At 42.8% G+C, this 22,135-nt stretch overlaps 1 protein-coding gene across 9 annotated transcripts in view; it reads left to right on the plus strand.

Moving 5' to 3' along the window:
- The window catches only part of TEAD1 (TEA domain transcription factor 1), a 264,671-nt gene that overhangs the window by 8,408 nt on the left and 234,128 nt on the right, over positions 1–22,135 (plus strand). For 2 of the 9 annotated variants that reach the window (XM_036862661.1, XM_036862660.1), the window contains exon 2: positions 13,503–13,632. The exons of 5 other annotated variants lie outside the window; for them this stretch is intronic. In XM_036862661.1, the coding sequence (XP_036718556.1) occupies positions 13,582–13,632 (51 nt within the window). In that variant the 5' untranslated portion in view covers positions 13,503–13,581. Of the gene's footprint in view, positions 1–1,769; positions 1,892–3,159; positions 3,199–13,502; positions 13,633–22,135 lie in introns of all 9 variants that reach the window. 2 more of the 9 variants (XM_036862659.1, XM_036862665.1) reach the window with 2 other exon arrangements.

A 22,135-nucleotide genomic window follows, 5' to 3' on the forward strand; every position in this document is an offset into this window, starting at 1 on the left:
CCTTGGGAAGGTAGCAGTTGTTTCCAGATGTGATTATGGAGGTGAGCCTCAGGCTCCCTGGCAAGGGGTTTGAGGACTAATTCCTGCCTGGCTGTTTACAGAGGTAGTTTTCATTTTTGAGTAGTGGGGATCTTCACAGAGGGTCTCACGTGGTGCACCTTGATATTGCAGAGTGAGGGCATAGGAAGGGTGATCGTGACAGCATCCCAGAGATGAGCATGGTTTTGCTGCTGATAAACCATACTCGGCTTTTTATTCTTTCCTTTCTTCTCTCTTCCTTCCACCTTAGGCACTTTGAAATCTAGGGGCTCCCAGTTTTGCATAGAACTGTTACATTGAAACATTTGCAGGGGTTCCTGTGTGCCAGGGATTTGGTGATCAGCCAAGGGTGGTCAATGAATGGCCATCAGTAAAACACCCCTGCAGAGTTTCCAATTTAGCAAGGGAAACAGGCATGTGAAGAGATTAAAGAGATCATCACAATCCAGTGGGGAAGCTGTGTTTTTCATATTTCATGAGTTCCAAGGTGCAGTTTTTTTCCCCCACATTTGAACATTTTGAAATTAGGATGTGCCCTGCAATCATGGCTGGCCAGGTGGTGGTCATGACCCATGTTGTGGTTGCATACACTCATCACAGCCTGCAGAACAAATGCAGTGGAGAGGAAGAAAATTCCAGAGTCAGTCGCCAAGCGTTCCTAAGAATGTATTTGATGTCGCCAGTGCTCTTATTGACACAGAGGGCAGTACTGTGTGGAAAAGCATGGATATTGATCTCTCTGAGAAGTTGTTTTAGTGTATCTTACCCACTTTTGTTTGCTTATATAGTTTCCTTTTTATATCTGCATAAGATTGCCATATGATAAAGTTTCAATATTTATAAAATACAGTTTCTAAGTGATAAGGCCGTGCTCTGGCAATGTGTTTCGCAACAGTATTTCTTAGAAATAAAATCATACTGCATTTAACAATCACTGGTGTCTTAGAGTTGATGAAATGTTGATGAAACATGTTTGCATCTCTTTCCAAAAGGATCTGGGAGATTATACATCATTGACGAGTTGCTTTGAGGGAGTGGATTGGGAAGGGGAGGGGCTTTCATTTTTACACATTTGTAGTTTTCAGGAACATACATTTTCTTAGGTAATATCAGAATAAAGGGAAAAAAAAAAATCCAGTGGGGTAAGTGCTCATGATATATCCAAAGAGTTGTGTTGCCCAGTGGTGGGGACTAAGGACACCTTTGTAGAGGAAGTGATGTTGGAATTGGGCCTTGAAGGGAAAGTGGTTTTTTTTAATTTTTTTTGCCAGATGCCGTTTTGGGATTAGAGTGGGACTAAGTTGTTAAATAAACAAACATCTCCCCCACCCCCGAAATACTCTCCAGAGTAATGAACTCAACCCTAAAATACTAATAAAGAAGTTTCATTGCCAGTCGTGAGCCGGTATAGATCTAAAACTTGGCTATGAACAGTTAATGAAAGAAGCAAAAGGGAGGGAGGGGACTGGTTGTGGGGAGCTGGAAGCTTCCTGATTCTGGTTTGGAAAAAGGCAGGATAATAACGTAGGTTTAAAAGCACAGGTTTGGAGTCGGACACACCTCAGTGGGACTCTTGGCTCAGCCACACTTGTTCTGTACCCTTGGACAAATGACTTCCTCTCTGAGCCTCGGTGACCCCATCTGTACATTTTAATAGAATGCCTCCTGTGTGCCCGACACATAATACATGCTCAGCAAACAGCAGCTTCATGTGCTGTCTTGTACACCAGGTCTCCCTGGATTTCCTGCCAGGTCAGCCTGGACGTTGACTCTCGAAGAACACCCGAGGCTGAAGCAGTTGCTAAGAAGAGCCAGACTTATGGTCTCAGGCGAATGATGAAATCCAGGAGAGGTGAGGCATCCCATAAAGTCCTAGACCATTTATCTCTTTGAACCACGCTTCCCTGATTCATAAAGTAGAGGAAATCCATCCGTAAATACGCAATATCTGAGGTCATTCCGTGCCAAATGGTAGTACCAGTTAAATGGGAATGCTTCCGAAGATGGGTAGCATGGTGCACCTATATCCACTCGAAAGGAAATGTCTTCCTTAGGTTCTTTCTTGGAAGCCACTCTCCCAGCTTTGGGATTGGGTTCTGAAAGTTCTTTTCCAAGGTGGTTGTATGGAACTCATCTTTTCATAGAGAAGCTATGCTCAAGGCCCTGGACCTGTTGGTAAAGCCATTATTGAGGAATCCCTGCTGGAGTTCTGAGGGCATCAACTCTGGGTGTGAGAGAACAAGAGGCAGAGAGGTACCTCCCCCTACCTTTGCTGGCCTAATCGCACCTCTTAACCTGTTTAGAGGCAGGCTGCTTAACTTCTCTGTGCCCTTAGTTTCCTCATCTGGAAAATGGGCTGGTGTGTTACCCACTTTGAAGGGCTGTGATAATATGTAGATAAGAGCTAGCTCAGTAGGCTAGAGCTGCAGGTGTGACTGCTGTCAGACTTATCCTGTTCCTCCAAGTACTCCAAGCTCTGGAGTTAAATCTCTGCCCCTCTCATCAGATTCCTTTCTCTGGGCCTTAAATATAATTCACACTCAGTGTGAATGGCAGACCATCTCTCTGCCAGTATATTTGCATATTTTAAGAGAATGTTTGTTAGTCCAAGATGACTGTCTTAAGTTGGGTTAGTACTGAGGTACTTCCTGGGTAGATGAGCTGAATCCTTTCTGGAAGCTGGTGGGTAGAAACCTGTGTTTTCAAAGCCAGAGGCCCTAAGCTGGTCTTGCCCCACTTGACACCCAGGAACGCTTCAGGGTGTGTCCACGTCCCCGTGTTTTCAGAGCGGGGCCACTCCCAGTGACTGGTTTGAGCAGTTAAGACTGCTTTGTGTGAGCCTGGGCTGAGGAACACCTGCATTTTTGCTCACGTCTTCTTAACCAGGGTATATAGAACTGTGTGTTAATCTGGTTTCCTAGTTTAAATTAAAAATTGAGGTTAAAAATTGTTAAGAGAGGGGAGTAGACTAGTTGGGAAATAAAGGCTTTTAGAGGCAGGCAGACTGATAGTTGAAGAGGGGAGAAAGGTAGATTTAAAAAAAAATGGTTTACAACCTGTGAATCTACTAAAAGTCACTGAATTATACTTTTAAAAGGGTATGTGAATTTTATCTCATAGAAAAAGATGAAGCATGGTACTCCCAGCACTCCTCACACGGTGAGTACATTTGTTTTGCTGGCCAAATGATTTAAGATTGATATTCAGAGCAGTGACCTAGTAATAAGAGTTTACATCTCTGCTAGTTGACTGGTTTTAGTGCGGAGCCTAAAGGTATCCATTAGAAGTATCTACAGTGGAAGGTTTTTTTACTTAAGAAAGAATAACTTCAGTAATGTGGGATGACTTTCTCCTTAATGATAAACGTTGACCATGTTAACTGCCCGTATGGCTTACAGTTTAAACAGCCTGTGAACTAAATCATAAAAGATAAATAAACTAGGAGATCACGAGGGAGAGAGACCTGGAAGGCACGTGAGGCCACAAGTTAAGTATCGAATCTGATTTAAGTTGATTTAAGATGGGGAAAAGTTGAACCCAGCATAGGTTAATTTATACGTCGAATTTCAGGTTCTACACTGCCCATTTCCTTCTTTTTTCTTTTTTTTAAACATCTTTATTGGAGTATAATTGCTTCACGATGGTATGTTAGTTTCTGCTGTATAACAATGTGAATCAGCTATACATATACATATATCCCCATATCCCCTCCCTCTTGCGTCTCCCTCCCCCCTGCCCATTTTTTTCTTAATTTTAACTTTTAATTTATTGCTGGGTCCTCCTACCAGATGCGCACTGTCTTCCTCATAATAACTGTTTGTGGTAGTTTTTATCCACTTGTATTTCTAAAGGATTGTTCTCTACCATTCCTTGTGGCTGTGTAACTTCTGGCCTGGTGCAGTCCTGGTTTGGGCTGCTTGTGGCGCAGCCCTTAATCGCGCCCTCTTTTACTGTCAAAATGTCCCAGTTTGCAAGATAAGTGATATGGTCATCCTACGAATAGGAACTGTTGAGGAAACTGGCTGACTCCCTTTAATTAAGCAGAATAGAGAGAAAAATCTCAAGCAGGAGTCTTTTGAGGTGCCCTGATATTGAGCTCATAACAGTGTTATTCTTGGAGCGTCCCAGGCTGTTTCTGAGCTTCAATAGAGGGGAGTTTCAGAGAACAACTTTTCCTATAAACCTGTGCTAGTTTCAACCAAATTGTTTCAAACCCTCTGCTATTCTGTGGATCAATTCATAACGAATTAAAAAAACAATACAGTGTCTCATCATTCATGGGAATGATTCAGCACTGGTTCATTTCCTTTGGGACTTGCAAAGTTCAATTTAGAAGTTTTTCCCAGTGGAATTCTGAAAGCTTTGTACTGTGTGAAATTTGGGGATTTCGGATTACAGATTTTAAAACCTGTAGTCTTGGCGCTCTTGACGTTCTTAGTTTCAAACTTTGCTTATCTTTGTTGTTTGGGAGACTGTAATGACGTCCTATGATGTGCCGAAATACATTGGACCAGGTATCCACAGGGGATTGGTTCCAGGACCTCTGCAGATACCAAAATCCTCGGATGCTCAAGTCCCTTATGTAAATGGTGTAGTATTTGTATATAACCTACACACATCCTCCAGTATACTTTAAATTATCTGTATAGATTACTTATAATACCTAATACAATGTAAATGCCATGTGAATAGTTGTAAATATGGTGTAAATACTAAATGTAAATAGTTACCAGCTTGTGGCATATTCAAGTTTTGTTTTTTTTGAACTTCCTGGAATTTTTTTTTTTACTCAAATATTTTCGATTCGAGGTTGGTTGAATGCGGATTTGGAACCTGTGGATACAGAGGGAAAATGGAGTGGAATCTTAGAAATTTTTAAGAAATTGTAGTACTTTGCCTAAAACCAAAAATAATTGTAATGACACTGCTCAATTCCAGGTGATTCTTTTAACAACACTATTCATTTAGTTATTTTATCATGTGCTTTAGGCAGTAACCTGGGCAGGTGTTCAGTTTGAAAGAATGGCTTCTGGCCTTTGCTGTTGAGAATTGGGAGAACTGTTTCCTTGTTGGGGTGGTTCACTGGGAGAAGGCATTTGAGGGTCTTCCCAGGGCTGGGATCTTGGTCCCTCCACTTCCAGCTGTGTGGGTTGGATAGCCCTTGGTCTTGGCTCTCCCTGTGACCTTGGGCAAGTCACTTGAAAATCTTTGCTTTCCCTTTCTGGGAAGATGATCCAGGCTGCTTTTGAGCCGAGCTTTAGATTAAAGAGAAAATGTGAGAGCCTTAGGCCGAAAGGTCCTGGAGCAGTGTTGTTATCTGAGTCATCCCCGTCCACAACCCCACACTCCCTTCCCAAAGCGGGTTTTATGGAGGAGGAGCAGTACTGCTGAGTCTATTCCATAACTCTTCTCTCAGTTGTGCTAATTCCCAGGCCACCCTGGGAGAATTTGGATAAGAAAGGAAGGCTGACAGGCCAGGTTCTGTCTTAAGCCCCATTCTTCAGCATTACCTTAATTTAAACCTGAGAGCTTTATTTGTGGTTGAAGAAAGTGAATCTCAGAGAGGTTTAGTAACCTGCCCAAGGTCACACAGCCAGTGCAATGGGGACCAAAATTTGAAGCCAATTCCTAGATCTGTGTGACTTCACGGCTGCCAGGCTAAAAAAGACTGCATATTAAGTCACCTGTGGCATTTGAATGGTGTTTAGATTGTGACATTGAAACAAAGGTACACTTCCCCTCTTTTGGTGTATTTGTGCAGAAAAGGCAGACTACTTAACACTTTATTTTGTTTTGTGTTCTTGGTGGCCCATTTTACTCTATTTTCAAAACAAACCTGTGGCTAAGGTCCTAAGATGTTAGGTGTGACCCACTCAAGCCTTTCCTAGGGGAACTGCCCCACCCTAGTCGTTCATCTTCTTGAGAGGGGGGGCAAGATTCACCTCTCCCCTTTGGTGTCAGTCTTCAAAGACTGTGGGGACCCAGAACGCCTCACCTCTCAGACTGGTTATATGAAAATGAGAGGCTCTCTGGGGGCTGGGTTGATCTAAACTGCTCTATAGGTGTGTTGGGGGCTCTGGCAAGAAGCTGATCTGGTTTGGAAGCCTGGAACTGGACCTGCCAGTTTATCTGGTTTTCCTTTGGAATGTGCTCTTGTTGGCCTGCAGGCAGAGTAAGTTAGCCCCCTCTACCACCCTGAAGGCCTGGATATGGAAATGCCTTCATGTTGGGGGTAGGGTTTTTAGGAAGATGACCTTTGGGAGTACTTGGGAACAAGGGAGATGGGGTGAATTTCTCCCCTCCCCACCCAGGTGACCAGCTGGAAAATATGATTTAGGCAGTGATGTGTGATGGACAGTGGCAGGGGCAGAAGGGAAAAGAGAGTTAACTGCTTTCTTCAGAGCCCTTAATAATCAGGTCTCTGAAATAGACAGGCAGGGACTTTGAAATGGGATTGCTAATGGGGTTGCTACCCATCTTTGATGTCATGGTTGGTCTTTAGTGGAAGGTTGTGGGATAGTTGATACTGTCTTACTCTTGTTCACCTAATTCTGCTGACTCTGGGCCAAAAGGGGTTGGGGCACTGATGGCCAGTTTCTAGGACTTGTGCTCCTGTCTTCCCCTCCTTCCCTGTCCTGGTTTGCCCCCTTCTTAAGAGTTGTCATATATTTCCCAGTGCCTTTTGGGTACCTCTGCTGTTGGCCATTTTGGTGTTGCCCTAACGTTGTGTAGATCTCTCTCGTGCTATATATATTAAGCAAATATAAAAGCATGGCTTTGAACTCAGACCCAGGTTCCAGTCCCAGTTCTGCTTATTGGCTGAGAGGTCTTGGGGAAAATTATTTAATCTCTCTGGGCCTCTGTCTCCTTATCTGAAAAATGAAAATAAAAAGGATAAGTAAAATATGATGGAATATGGCGAATGGCCCACAGTGAGCTTCTCCATTGGTTGCCCCAACCCATTCTGAAGTCTCCTGCTTCCTCTGTCCTCCGGTTCTCTGTCCAAGATCCTGAGGGTTTTGTCCTAACCAGAATGGACCAGTCTGACAGGAGCTCATTTATTTGCTTTTCCATCTTCCTCCTTTGGGTTTAGTTTTAAGCTTTTTTCCAGCTTCCCTTCTTGCTGGATTTCCTGCTCTGTTGTTTTTCTCTCTTCAGACAATTTCCCTTTTGCTTTCATATTTTCACACACACACAGCCACACAGACACACACACATGCTGTCCACTTTTTTCACCCTTTCTCCTCTGCTTTTATCACTTTGAGATCTTAAAGAGACTGCCCCTTCAGTTTCCTAGGTTTCACCAAAAATGGTCATCAGCAAAGCACCACTTCTTGATTCTGCTGTCTTTCACATTGGAGAGCATCGGATCTCTTGACTTAGGGAGTTACCGGCACTTCCGGTAACTATTTTGAAAAGACATAACTCATCCTGATTCTCATTACATTTTTGAATTTGTGGAATTACATACATTTCTTCCACTTACCTGTTTGACCTTGGGCAACCTCTTTATTTTTTTTGAACCCCAGTTTCTCACCTGTAAAATGGACATAGTAGTGCCTTTCTCATGGGTTATAGTGAGGGTTAGCACGATGCCTGGCAGAGTGTCTCATTAATGTTATCTGCAGATTATAATTACGGCTGTGATTACATCACCCAGTAGCCATGACTTAGAGTGCCAAGTATCTCTTCTGTTAGCATCTTTCTGTCTTTTTGAAGGAGGGGGACAGGAGCAGTGCCTTATTTTTATTTATTTTAGATTTTCAAAATTTTTATTATGAAAAGTTCAGTATAGTAGAGGGCAGTGAACGTCCCTGGACCATCATGACTTAGCAACAGTCATCACCCCGTGGCCATTCTTGTTTCTTCTAAATCCCTGGTTCCTTTTCCACTAGATTATTTTGAAACAATCACAGATGTCATACCATTTTATCTGTAAAGGTTTAGTATGTATTTTAAAAATATAACTCTTTTTAAAAAACACCAACTAATATCATCACGCCAATATTTTAATAATAATTCCTTAATGTAAAATATCTAGTGGCTCTTTAGTTTTCCTTGATTGTCTCATCAGTGTTTTCCCATAGTTGGTTTGTTTAAATCAGGGTCCAAACAAGATCAAAGGTTATCTTTGGTTGTTCTGTTTCTTAAAGCTCTTTGAAGTTCTCTTCCCTCCTTTATTCCCCCTTGCGGGTGATGTGTTTATAAAAGCCTGTTTCTCTTGTCCAGTTTCGCTCATTCTGGATTTTGCAGTTGCATTCTCTTAGTGCTGTTTATCATGCGCCACTATCCTCTGTATCTCCTATAAATTGGAATTTAGACCTAGAAGCTTGGTCTGTTTGAGGTTTAATGTTTTTTGTTTTTTAAGGCAGGAATATTTCATAACTAGCAAGCCACCAGGAGGCACGTGATGTCCAATTGTCTCTTTCTTTGTGTGTTAGCCACCGATTTATGATCTCTGCCTGTATCTGTTGTTTCATATGGGCTTCGTAAACTGGTCATATTCCAGTCCTCTCATTCCTACTTCATTTATTAGCCAAAATACTCTTATAGAAACTTTCTGTCATCAATTGTTTGGTTAACCTGGCATATAGTTGTACAGAAAAGGCAGGTATGTGGTTTCTTTTGTTTGTTTGAATATCATTATGCAATCGTGGATTTAAAATTGTTGGATGTTTTTGATTCCGTGTAGTTTCCTCTTCTTATTGATGCTCAAATTGTACAATCTTTGGGCAGTGGGAGTTTTGGCTCCTGTGTCCTTTTGATGTGACCCTTATTGATAGCAGCTTCCTTGCTATCCTGTGTCTTGTTTTGTATTCTTGGATTTAGAATGAACCGTTTCTGCAGAGCTTGGTTTCTTTTAGTGGGAAATGCTATTTCAGAGCTACAACTTGGGTAGGGTCTCTGTCACACACCCCTCGCCCCCCTCAGAAATGGATCCCACCTATCATGTCAACTTTTTGGTCCATGATAAAAACTTTCCTTGCACACTTGTCTCATGTTTGGCCCCTTTGGCTCTCCTGCCATGTCCACTCTTGTGCTTGTCATCATGTCCTTTTCTCCCTTACGAAAAAGGCCAAACTGAAGAATTCCCCCAGGACAGTTCATGGCTTGACTCTCATCTTGAAGGCCAAAGCTCACATTAATTTAGGCTTCACAGAAGACTTTAATCATTGCTTTCAGTCCTGTCTCCCTGATGGTTTGTTCTGCGCCTTGTTTAAATAACCAGAAGGTGAGAGATTCCTTATCTTATTACCACTCTGAACCATTCAGACTGCAAGCTATATTTTGATGATATTGTTGGGGTCAATTTACACACATGTGTTTGAATAAATACTGGTTGAATTAAGTTTTGTACCTTTCTTTTTTAAAGTGTTTAAAATAGAATATATTTAATCTCTCACTCATTTAAAGAATTTATCACTAATACATTATTTTTATAAGCTAAAAAATTTTAAGGCTCTGTAGTTTTAGGCAGCATTATGCACTGGAGTCCTAGATGGAACACAGCTATTCTGCTGTTGTGGGAATACAATAGTAAGCCTTTAAGTCTAAAATGAGTGTTTTTTGTTTAATGAGTCTCCTATTAGACTTATTTTTAGTAATTTCTGTCTTTGCTTTTTGGAAATTGTTTGATGCCCATGTTGGTGCATCACAGAATATGCACTTAGGCCAAAAGAAAATCTCATTTTAAATACATCTACAGTGCTCTCTTCAGAGGTTCCATTCAGGCCTGGAGTTTCAGTTTCAGTAATACTTTTTTGTTTTGTTGGTGAAACAAAGCCGTATGCGTTCACAGTCCAGCCAACACAGCCTCACAACAGAATGAGTGAGTAGTACTGAAATTATCATCATTCATGACATCCCTGAGAAATTAACCAGCATTCTGTCCTGTGAAACTTTGTATACTCATTTAATATCCGCACCACACCCCTTCCCACCGCCCCCCCCCCCTTTTTTTTTTTAAAGGCAGCAAGCTTCATTTAATGGTTCCTCTGTGTTAAGGAAAGTACAGTAGAGTAGGGGTTTATTCCCTTCCCCTTCCTCCAGGGGCACAGAGAGAGGGTGAGGAGGCCTATAATTTACAGGCGGGCCTCTGTGCCCCGAGGTTAAACTCGTTTCACAACGGGAATTTTCTTTATGGTCCTGTGGCTCCCTAACACAGGGGAGGCAAGTGGTAAAAGCTACCAAAGAAAAGCTGGACTGGAGCCACTGACGTCATGTCAGTAAATCTGTTGGAGGAGCCCAGCTGGGCAGCGCCTGCCAGGCAGCCCTTGCACTTTGGCCTTGCCTGGTCAACTGGTCTTACTGCTTCTTCCATCCCCCATGGCCCCCCTCCCCCCCCCCGCCATTTTTGTCTTCTTTTCCCCCTTCCCTCTGTGTGACTGGACTGGTGTTGAAACCTGTAAACGGTTTGAAAGCCACCCCTGAAACTGGTCCTGTTCTTAATGCCCCTAGGGGGAGGGGCAGGGAAAACCCAAGGATTGGTGGGCCAGGGAGGCTTGAAAACTTTTCGCTAGTGGGCTTTCTTGATGATGAATGAATCTATGGGGCCGTCACAGAGCGCAGCTAGAGGTGCCAGCTTCTGACTCTACTTTTAGAGAGTTTTGCTTTTCAGGACTGATGTGCCTGTGTGTGTGTGTGTGTGTGTGTGTGTGTGTGTGTGTGTGTGTGTGTGTGGAGGGGGGAAAGAGAAGACTGGTCAGAGGATGGGTGGAAATACTGAACTGCAGTCTTCCTGTAGAGGATGATTTAAGAGAGTGAGTTCCACCATGAGTCCTTTATTACCCATTACTCATTGGTCAGCTAACCCTGAACTCTCCCTGGTTTGCAACTGTAGCAGTTAAATTTAGAGCTACATGCTGCTTTCCATCTTGGGTATTTAGAGTCACAACCCCAGATGCGCCTGAATTAAAATATTGCTGTGCTAAATCTATTTTTACATCTAGGGGAATGATATCTAAAAATAAACCTCATCCCACCTGTTATTCACTTTTGGGAAGTTTGGATGCTATCAAGTCACAGCCCACAGATTAGGCTTTTGATCATGGCTTCAAATGTGGCGTCCACATTCTGCTTTTCCTGCCCTTGGTGTGATGTTTTCATCGTTTCATTAACCATTGTCCTCCTGTTTATTTTGCTGTGAATAGTCATTTGCAAATAAGAGTGAAGCATAGGTTCAGATTGGTTTTCAAGTTCCTGAGTCTTAGGGTCAGAAACGTATTAAAAGCAGTATCTTATCCATGAATCATTAGATGAGTCAGTTCCTGAAACCACTACAAGCCTCATAGTTCTTGGCTACAAGCAAAAGCAGGAAATCCAGGCTTCAATAACTTCCTTTCCCAGTCCTGGCTATAGTCGCATTGGTGGTTAGGTTCTGCTGCCTGCCTTTGTAAGTGGTAGAAAGATGTATGTCTGAGGAACAAAGACACTCAAGTCAATTTACTGAAACTGTTTATAATTTGTGGTCTTGCTCTGAATGTCAGGCTGCATTGGCATACCCTGCCCTGCGCAACTCAGCCAGGAAAGGCAGCTGGCTGGGTCCACTGAGGTGCCCCCAGAAATGCACAGGAAATGTTTCAGGGAGCTTTAGTTAAGTGTCCAGTGAATCCTAAAACTTGAGGGCATGCAAGCAGACATTAGGGGCAGAAAGCTCTGGAGTCCATATGCATAGCTGAAGTATCAACGTCTTTTGTTTTGCTCGCCTAGTCGGGAGACAGAGGAGGGAGAGAGAGAAAGAAAGGGAAGGAGGGAGGGAGGGATGGAGGGAGGGAGAGGAAAACACACGAGTGCCAGCCCGCCCGAGCTCTGGCCTGGCTCTCTTGCTCTTGCTTTTTCTTGCAGTTTACTTCCTTATGTACAGGGTCTTTTTTTTTTTTAATTCCTTTTGCAGTGTTTCAGGCCAGTCTTACTGACTTCAAAATCAATTTGATAACTCTTTTATTAAATATTGTAAAGAGTGAGGGAGAAACGTGAAATGCTGCCTCCCAAAGTCATGGGTCTCCACACCCTGTATGTATTTATTCTCTTTTATGAGCAGCACCCCCCTTGTTTGCCTTCATAAGTGGGGGCAGACTCAGGCTGGTGTCTCTCTGCTGCTTTACGGTTTGCTGGTGAGTTTATGAACTTTTTCCATCTTAAAAAAAATTAAAATTGAGTGTGATACGTTTTCAGTTATTAACTCTAATGTTCTTCTCCGATGCTAATTGGTGTTGGCCAGCTGGGGGATTTGAGAAAGTGGGACTGAAACTAGACTTTTTTCCACTAGGTTTACATGGAGTCATTGGAAGTTCTGATAGGAGTCTAAAAATAGAGTGGGTAGACAAACCCTGTGAAAAAGATGAGGAAACAGAAGAGAAAAATGAACCGATGAGCAGTCACATATTGATGCCTTCTTTTAAATTGAGCTTGTTTCCAATTCATAGTTAGTGATGGCTCAGAAAGGTCAAATTCTATTTCAGCCTTTGTAAAGGATAAAGTAAAAGCAAATGAAAAAGTTTGCCTGCCTTCTTAATGAAGCCTGGCTGATTCAGGGCACAGCCAGGCTGGTGGGTGCCACTTTGTTCTTACTTGTCGTTTGTATTTTGTGTTTGGGTAACTCTCTATTCAACTTCAGTCTGAGCTGAGAGGTTCTGATGAGTTTTTGAGAAAATTGGACTCATCTTCATTTCAGAGGTTGGACTGAGAGTCATAATATCTGACTTTGGTTTTCCAGATTTCAGGCTTGTCCAAAAAAACCTGTTAGTCCTAGGTGAGTTTGTTAGGAAATCACTGAAAATATATTCCCCTTATTAATGTGTGAAGAGTAACTGTCTAAACTTGGAAGAGATTTTTTCTTATGTTGTAAGAGATACAAACCCAATTATTTTTATTTGTCCTGCATTGATCTGAGAGTTAATTTCTTTTTAATGTAGCTTTCAGGCTGGGAGTGCAGATTGAATCTTGAATTGCTTACCCTCTCTGGACCAAGTTGTTCAGGCTCAGGGATTGATTCATTAATTAAAATCAATGTAAATGGATTTGTAAGCCTCCTGTAACAGATTATCTTATTAGCAACCACACAGAGCAGCCCATGATCTGGGAGGAATGTGATTGTTGCCCTAGGTGAAGTAGACCCCCCACTGATGGACTCTTTGGGTCTACTTTATGAAAAACCCAGACGCTTTTGTAAGGAAGGAAGGAGCCTTGCTTAACCTTTACACTGAACAGATTCTTCCTATGGAGAATTATTTTCAGTATGCCTGCCCCAGAGGGCTTTAGTTCTGTGTGTGTATTTCTCTACCATGACTGTGTCTCTCCCCTACCTCTGCATTCGTGATTCAAGGACATTTTTGTGTACTGGCTGGGTTCTGCCTGTTTCCAGGCAAGATTCCTGCCGAGAACCCTCCTGTAAAGAGGAAAGGAGGAACCAGAAATAAATTCCTATTTGATAACAACAAAGTGCTTTTTTTCTCCGACCCAAGCAACCAACAGGCAAACTACAAAGAAGACATTTATCTGTTATTTGAGGATCTGGCTGTACAGCTGTGCTTCCTTGGAGTGATGATAAGAAGACAAGATGGTACCTTTGGAAACCTTGTGGCTTTAAAAAAGGTCAGAGTTCATTAAGCTGTTGTCATTTATATTGTCATTTTTTGTAATTGTGCCAGTCAGGTAGATATCCTCTATAGTTAGACCAACTTACCCACCTTCTCTCTGATGTTTGGATCAAAGGGGGCCGTCTGATCCAAGCTGAGTTGAGCTCTCTCTCCTGAATCTTTTGGGATTGAGACAGCAATCCTAGTGGGTCTTCGATGCTCACCCTACAGTTCAGGGAGAAGCTAACTGGGGAGCAGATGTTTGACCCATGGGTACACAGAAGCATAGAATTAAAACTGCTTTGCAGAGAGAAGAGAACAAAGCTGTTGTGCAGAGGAGGACATGAGAGACCTTGGGAATAGTCTCATTTCCGGATGGTTTTCCATTTCCTGGTTTCCATTTCCCATGAGGGCTGGCTGCAGTTCCTGATTCGGGGTCATCTGATAGACCCCTTGACCTTATAATGAACCCACGTTCCCCTACCTTTTTTTTTTTTTTTTTCCTTAGGTTAGTGGGAGTGGGTTTCTGTTAATTGAAACCAAATGGTCTCTGGCTGACTAGTTTGCTGGGAAATAAGCCCTGTGTGGTGTTCTGGAGAGGCCCTACTCAGTGTGATAGCACACAGCTTCTGCTTGGTCTGCAAGGCGGGGCTGCTGTCCTGGACCCAGTTCTCCAGTATGGATTCTGTCTGAGGGAACTAACCAGGTAGTAACAATAGGGTGACCCTCCTAACCTGTGTTTCAGACTGGAACATTTCCAGGCCTTATGTAGGCCTTTCTGCTGCCTGGTTTGCCATGTGGTTTAGGTTGTGCGGTGGCTTGGTTCAAATGTGGCAGGTGAGGAATTTTCCCAGTCATACCCTGGGGCACTGAGGAGTTCTGGTTGGCTGAGCACCTGGAAGGAGGCAGGCCAGGTGTGTCATTAGACCTGGGTGTCCTGCCTAGTGGCACCACCCTTCACTTCCTCCCCTGCCATCTCTGATCAGTGTGGAAAAGCATGCGCTCAGTGGCCTTTGGCAAATGCTTCCTGATGATAAATCCAGTGTGTATATTCTGCACGTGCTTCAAGCTTCCTCTGTCAGGGAACCTTCCAGGTTCATTTTATTAGCAAATGGATTAAATAGCAAACGCCTCTCTTGAGGAGACCTATAAGATGTGTGTGTGCCCCTGGGGATGGTGTCAGAAACAAAAGGCCTGCTTCATCTGCAGTTCCCCAGATTGGAGGGCAGTGGGGGTGGCAGTATAAATGAGCAGGGAGGAAGATTTAGGTGACACTTAACATTTAGAAATAACAAAGTAGAAGTTGCTAAAGAGGATAGAATTTGTTTTGGAAAACCCTTACCGTGTACATTAGGAGACATATGCAGTATTTGTTGGCATCTTTTACAGATTGGAAGCCATTTTTAGTTTAGGCTTGATATAACACGTTCTACCTGCGGGTTTGTTTTTTTTTTTAACTGAGAAAGTTTGGAAACTTTTCCTCCCTTTTTTTTTGATTGACGTATAATTGATGTATAATATTATATAAGAAAGTGATTCACAGTTTTTAAAGGTTATACTCCATCTATAGTTATTATAAAATATTGGCTATATTCCCCATGTTGTGCAATATATCCTTGTAGCTTATTTTATACATAATAGTTTGTACCTCTTAATCCCCTACCCCTATACTGCCCTTGCCCCCTTCCCTCTCCCCACTGGTAACCACTAGTTTGTTCTCTATGTCTGTGAGTCTTTCTTTTCTGTTATATTCACTAGTTTGTTGTATTTTTTAGATTTCACATATAAGTGAGATCATACAGTATTTGTCTTTCTCTGACTTATTTCACTTAGCGTAATGCCCTTCAAGTCCATCCATGTTGTTGCAAATGGCAAAATTTCATTCTTTTTTTTTATGGCTGAGTAGTAGTATTCCATTGTGCACACATACCACATCTTCTGTATCCATTCATCTGTTGATGGATACTTAGGTTGCTTCCATGTCTTGGCAATTGCAAATAATGCCGTTATGAACATTGGGGTGCATGTATCTTTTCCAATTAGTGTTTTTCGGTTGTATGCCCAGGAGTAGAATTGCTGGGTCATATGGTAGTTCTGTTTTTAGTATTTATGTTCTGCCTGTTTTGTTTGTATATTTAGAAAGCAGAAACCTGGAGAGTTTTTTTTTTTCTTTAAATTGAGAAGGGATTGGAAAGGGGGACAGTGTAGAAATTTGTTGGGACATGGACATGAGGGGTTCAGATTTAGACAAGTGTGTTCCCAATGTCACATCTAGTAAAAACATCTAATGTTTACATGATGTTTTACAATTTACACAGTTCTTTTAATAGATTCACTTATTTAAACCCTCACAACAACTTGGTTTGTATAAGTAAGGAAATACAGTCCAGGAGATTAGGAGGCTAACCCAGGATCACACAGCCAATAAGTGGTTAAACAGCGAGTGGGTAAACCATCACTGGGATGCCACTTAACCATGCTTGTGGGCCTCCTTTGCTCTGCTTCTGTACTTCTGTCAGCCTTTGTTGTGAGAGGAGAATATGTTAGGACAAGGCTGCAGGAAGGTGATGTGTGGGTAGGGGAGGGAGGTCTGGGGGTGGGAAAGAAGTGGTTTTAAACTACCAGTTCAAACATGTCTCTCTGTAGTATTCAGAGCACAGAAAAGAGCAGGAAGGGACTCAGACGATCTTGTCCACTGGATTTAAAACCAGGCTGAATATCTTTGTCACCTGGAGAGTTTAAAAAAAAAAAAAAATACTGACTCCTCCTGTTCACCTTGGATCTTCTAAATCAGAATGTCCAATGGTGAAGTTTGGACCACGGTTCTGAAACCTTCCCAAGTGATTCTTATGAGGTATCTGAGCCCCCCTCAGTTCTGGCCCCACATCTCTTTAATTAGAAAATTTCTGTAAAATTTAGCTACTTGGTATTCCCGGGAGCCTGTTAGAGATGCAGACTCTGAGACCCCCCACTCCAGGCCTGCCAAATTAGAATCTTGACTTTAACAAGATTCCAGGTGAAGAGCATGCACATTAAAATTTGAGAAGCACTGCTAATGTCCCAACGAAACGTCAGGGGCCTGTGGGGTAGGGTAATTGCACATATTCTTTCTCAGTTTGTCATTTGCCTTTTCACTTTCCCTGTTACATAACTTTCCATGAAGAAATTAATTTTACATCAAATTTATCAACTCTTCCTTTATGGTTTCTAGGTTTTTCATTTGCATGCAAAAGACTATCTTACCCTGAAATTATTGGAAAAATGTCTTCCACATAAAAAAAAAAGAAGTCATAATATACTTTACATAGTTGAATATGTCTAGATTTTGTTTGGTATGGTGGAAAGAGTGAGGTAGAGATCCAGACCTTTTAACTTAATGCTTGTCTTGTCCTAACACAATTCATTGACTCTTTTCTCTATAGATTGGTAAACTAAATTCACATGTGCTCCATTATCTACATGGAGCTTTAATTACCATAGCTCTGTGAGGGGTTTTGCTGTATAATTCAGCTACTCACTTTTCATCACTTTCTTCTTTAAGATTTTTTTCCTGACTTTCTTCACAGGTGTGTTTATCTGTCTGTTTACACTTTTAGACGCATTTTTGTCTAGTCAAAAAATTTTTCAGAAACTATTTTTATTGGGGTTCTGTTAAGTTTATAGATTAGTTTAGCCTCACTCTATTTTTAAACATATTTTTGTCTTTTCTAAATTATATATACTAGTTATTCAGAAAATTTTTTTGGTAACAGTCACACTAACCTTTGTAACAGGTGTTTTGCAATTTTTTAGAATGTATCTTCTGTAGGGTTTGTCTTCATAGAAACTCTCTCTAACTAACCATCCTATCTGGTGGGTGCCCATCCCGTCTCTTCCCCAGCCCAGCTGCCTGTTATCCTGAATCATGTTCCTTTCCCTCAATAAAATTCATTTGTTGATGCTCTGACTGCTAGATTGTAAGCCCCACAAGGGAAGGTTCCATGTCTGTTTTAGTTTCCAGTGGAATTGCTCAGTGCTTAGAAAATTCCTGGCAGTTGGTGCTCAATGAATATTTGTTAAATGAGTTGGAATGAGTGAAATCCCAGTAACCAGAGCTTCTGGCCCTCTAGTTGAAGATTAGCTTCATGTGGGATTGTGTGGACTTGGAGTCCAGTTAGAATTCAGCCCATAGTTTGAGAAATTATTCAAATGGATTAAAGTGAATATATGGTTTTTGAGGGAAGCAGTAGTTATCTACCAATTGAATCAAGGACTGGCCTGGAGTGTTTTAATCTATGAAAGCTGACGAAGTGGTAGAAAGTCACAGTGAAGCGTGGAGATTGATGATGATCGATAGCTAGTGCAGGTCTCGTCCCCGGCCAGTCCTTTGGTAAAAATGCTCCCGGTCACATCCTGCCACTTTGGGTTTAGCAGCGTCTCTCTGATAGATCATTCTGGTTAGGTTAATTCTTTTTTTTTTCTTTAACTATGGAAAATAAAATATTGCTGCAAAGAACTTTGGACCTTTTTTCTATTACTAAAAGTCCCTTACTGAAATTTGTATCATCTATTTATTAAACCCTTTCATTTTGGGTACAGATACCCAACTTGTGAGCACCTTATGGGCAGGAACAGAATCTTAATTCATTTTTTTTTTTAAAACAAATTTATTTTATTTATTTATTTTTGGCTGTGTTAGGTCTTCATTGCTGTGCATGGGCTTTGTCTAGTCTCAGCGAGCGGGGCTACTGTTTGTTGCGGTGCGCGGGCTTCTCATTGCGGTAGCTTCCCTTGTTGCGGAGCACGGGCTCTAGGTGTGTGGGCTCAGTAGTTGTGGCACATGGGCTCAGTAGTTGTGGCGCATGGGCTTAGTTGCTCCGCGGCATGTGGGATCTTCCCAGACCAGGGCTCGAACCCGTGTCCCCTGCATTGGCAGGTGGATTCTTAACCACTGTGCCACCAGGGAAGCCCCTTCATTCATTTTTATAACTCTTAACATCCAGGTGCTTGACAAAACTCAAGTAGTGAGAGAAAAATCAAACTGTAAACGTACCATGTGTTTTAAAATTGTTGGAAAAGTGACGTTTTATGTGCAGTGTGCAGTGTGCAGTGGAAATAACTTTTGCATATGTTCTAGTTTCTGCTGGCTTTCTTAAAAGCCACACGGATCTTTAGACTTTCCCTCCTATAATGGAAGAATTTCTAGAAATTGTGTTTCTTGACTCATTTATTTTTCCCTCACTCTGAAACGAGAAGTGTGGGGTATTTCGATGGAGTTGGTCAGACATTTAAAACACTGCGGCTTTGGCTCTGTAGTTTGTGATTTCAGGTCTATATTTGGAATAAATTGAAACTCCAGTGCTATTGGAGGCTTTTAACACATTTGGTGCCAAGGGGCTTGGTTTTGCAGATTATATGTAGTTCAGTTGATTGTTTCTTCAATAAAAATTATTTTGAAAACAATCACAGTAACTCCACCGCATGATTCTGTGGTCATCTCCTTGAGCGCCATTCGAGATACCTTGAGAAAGTCTGTCTCTGACACTTGCCTGCCTTGTGGTTCAGCTTTCGAGCGAAAAACCATGGCACTTCCCCACTGATGACCCTGTCCCACCCGCTTTGAATTTGTTTGCTTCTTCGTGTGGACAGTGTACACTGTTTGAAGAGTGTATGTAAGCCCGCTGTGTTTTCTTTAATAAAACTGCATTTATCCTTGTGTAGACAGATTGTGTTGAGTCTAAATTCTTAGAGAACTCTGGGAACTGTTTACTTAGATCTTTTTTTCTTTCTTTAAATAAAGCGCTTCCTCTAGTTTATCAACTTTAAAACTGTTAAAAGTCAGCCGAAAAAGTTGGTTGAAGGGAGAAGGCCCTATTCTGGAGTGGTTTGAATTTGGTAACTGTATTTTGGAGTGGTAAGGGCTTTTACTTCTCCACAACCTGTATCAAACAAATCAAAACTGTAAAATGAAACACAGGCTAAGGTCACAAACCTAAATTAGGCCTTTCCTTTGACCTCAGAAGTCAGGTTTTTGGAAAACCAAACAGGGAGGCTTGAAGACATGAGGTGCTGCTATATTAAAAGACTTTTGAGTAAGGGGCAAAGTTGAGTATTTGGAGCAGGTTGTGCCTGTGGGTTCTCACTGCTTTTGGATTCCAAAGGATGGGGTGACATTTCAGTTCATTATATGCTAGGGTCTGTGTTGGGTGGTGGGGACTCAGAGAAGGATGAGAACTCTCGGCTAGTTCAGGGAACTTCAAGGAACTCCAGGGTAGTGGGAGGGAGAGAGTTGTGTTAAGGACACCGTCCCAGTCTTCTGTGGTGAAGGATGTGATAGGGAGGTGCAGGGTCTGCTGGAGAAGAGACTTGGGGCCGGGGCTCCTGAGTTCCTCCTGAAGCTCAAATAAAGAGAACTTAGGTAGGGTATGCGAGCTGCTGCTCTTTATGGTCTCCTGGACTATGTAGACTACACTCAACATGAAAAAGATGAGTTTCTGTAAGAAATCCTATCCAGAAAGTGACAAGATGATGCAGGAAATGTAAACAAACACTTGGCTTTAATGGAAGGCAAACTGCTGGCGGGGGCGGGGGTGGGGTGCCGCCTGCTGCAGCCCTCAGGGGCTGGTTTTCTCGTCCCCATCACTGGCTGGCTCCGGAACCCTTCTTTTGATCTGCTTACAGACTTTATAACTGGAGAGCTGGAAGAGGTAGAGCCAACTGGGTTTTCTATGGGCTTCTTTTATCCCCGTTGTGCGCTGGAATGGTGAATTCTGCTGTCAGCACTGGGGGTCTGCCCCTTGAACCTTTGTGTGTTCTACCCTCAGTGCCGTGGCAGCCTCAGGTGTCCCTGGTCCTGGGCTGGTACCAGCCTGCAGCTGTGCAGGGCGAGGATGTTGGAATTGACCCTCAGTCTTACTCTCTGGGAACATCATGGACAAGGTTGAGTAGAGTGCCTCTCTTTCCTTGGGCTCGTTCCCAACTAGTCCCTTGTCCCGACTCATGCCTCCCATCTGTACAGTGCGTTATGTCTTAACATCCTGTGGCCAAATCCACTGCCCTATTAGCTCCTCATGACAATGCTGAGAGTAGAAAGGGTAAGGATTGTTGGCTCCGTTTTCGAGATGGAAGATTTGAGGCTCTGAGGACTGCCCCTGGGTGTGTAAGGATTGAAGTCTAGCAAGGAGTCCTCTAAGTCTTTGCCAAGTGCTTTTATGGCTGAGCAGCCCCTCCAGCAGCACTGCTTTTCTCCCAGGCTGCAACCCTCTCCTCCCCTTTCGAGTTCTCTGATCTCTCAGATCGTTTACTTCCTCTCTCCCCCCTCCCCCCGTCCCCCCTCCCAGTAGCTGCTACCATCCTTTCTCTTGTCTGGATTACTCTAGTCATCTCTGAGATAATATCCCAACTTCAGGGTGTCTCATCTGGTTAATTAAGGCTGCTTCATTGTTACCATCATTATCCAGTGACACTTCTATAGCCGTTTTTATGGGTGGCATTATTCTTATTGCTTTGCAAATTCATTTAGTGTCACAATTCTGTGAAGTAGGTAGTATTATCATCTCCATCTAATAGATGAGGAAGTGGAGGCACACAGAAGTTAAAGACCTTGTCCACAGTTACACACCTAGTAGGTGTCAGAGCTGGCTGGCTCCAGTGGCTCTTAGCCGCTATGCCTGATCCTGGACTCTTGTTTCTCCAAAGCTTCCTCTTCCCTACGTGCTTCATCACCCAGTCAACAAACACATTCTCCTAAGGCCAGGTAGATGAGGCCCCTGCTGTGTGGTTTCAGTGTATGTTTCCAGCCGGATGTCCTACAATGTGTCCTTCCAACATGTTGGATTCTTCTCATATCCCATACCGGCTGTACTCATGCCATTCCCTCTAGCAGAAAGGCTTTCTGTAGCAGAGAACGAGGGCTCTACCACCCATGATGTGTGTGACAATGTGCTCACCAGGATTTCCATGCCCAGTCCATGCGGTATCACCTGGCACACTGGTTTGTTGTGGGATTGAAGTGATGCATAGCAAGGGCTCAGAAAAGAGGAGCACCTTTTCCAACTGTTTTGTGTTGAAAACCTCCTCCATTTCTCTGCAGCTACCTCCTTTAGGAAGTCTCTTCCTTCTTGACCAGGAGGGACCTTTACTTCCTTTGGCCCATCAACGTCTTAATGGCACTTTCACCATCTACTGGCTTTTATTATTATTATTATTTGCTGCACCATGCAGCATGCGGGATCTTAGGTCCCCAACTAGGGATCACACCTGTGCCCCTTGTAGTGGAAGCGTGGAGTCTTAACCACTGGACCACCAGGAAAGTCCCTTTACTGGCTTTTGTAGGTGTCCTTCCTCCTAAGCTGTAAGCCCTTTCAGGGCTCGGGCTGTGGCTTGCACACCTTTATGGTCTCTGTGGTACTTTGCATATAATAGGCATTCAGAATGTATCTGTGAAGTGAGTGAATTTGGGGCCAGTGGGATTTGGTTACTGCATCCCTTGGAGAGCTGGGTGAGCAGTGCCCAGCGTGGGTTCACCTGCAAGAGCAGCT

The sequence above is a fragment of the Balaenoptera musculus genome, chromosome 8, assembly GCF_009873245.2.
Source record: "Balaenoptera musculus isolate JJ_BM4_2016_0621 chromosome 8, mBalMus1.pri.v3, whole genome shotgun sequence".
Lineage (NCBI taxonomy): Eukaryota > Metazoa > Chordata > Mammalia > Artiodactyla > Balaenopteridae > Balaenoptera > Balaenoptera musculus.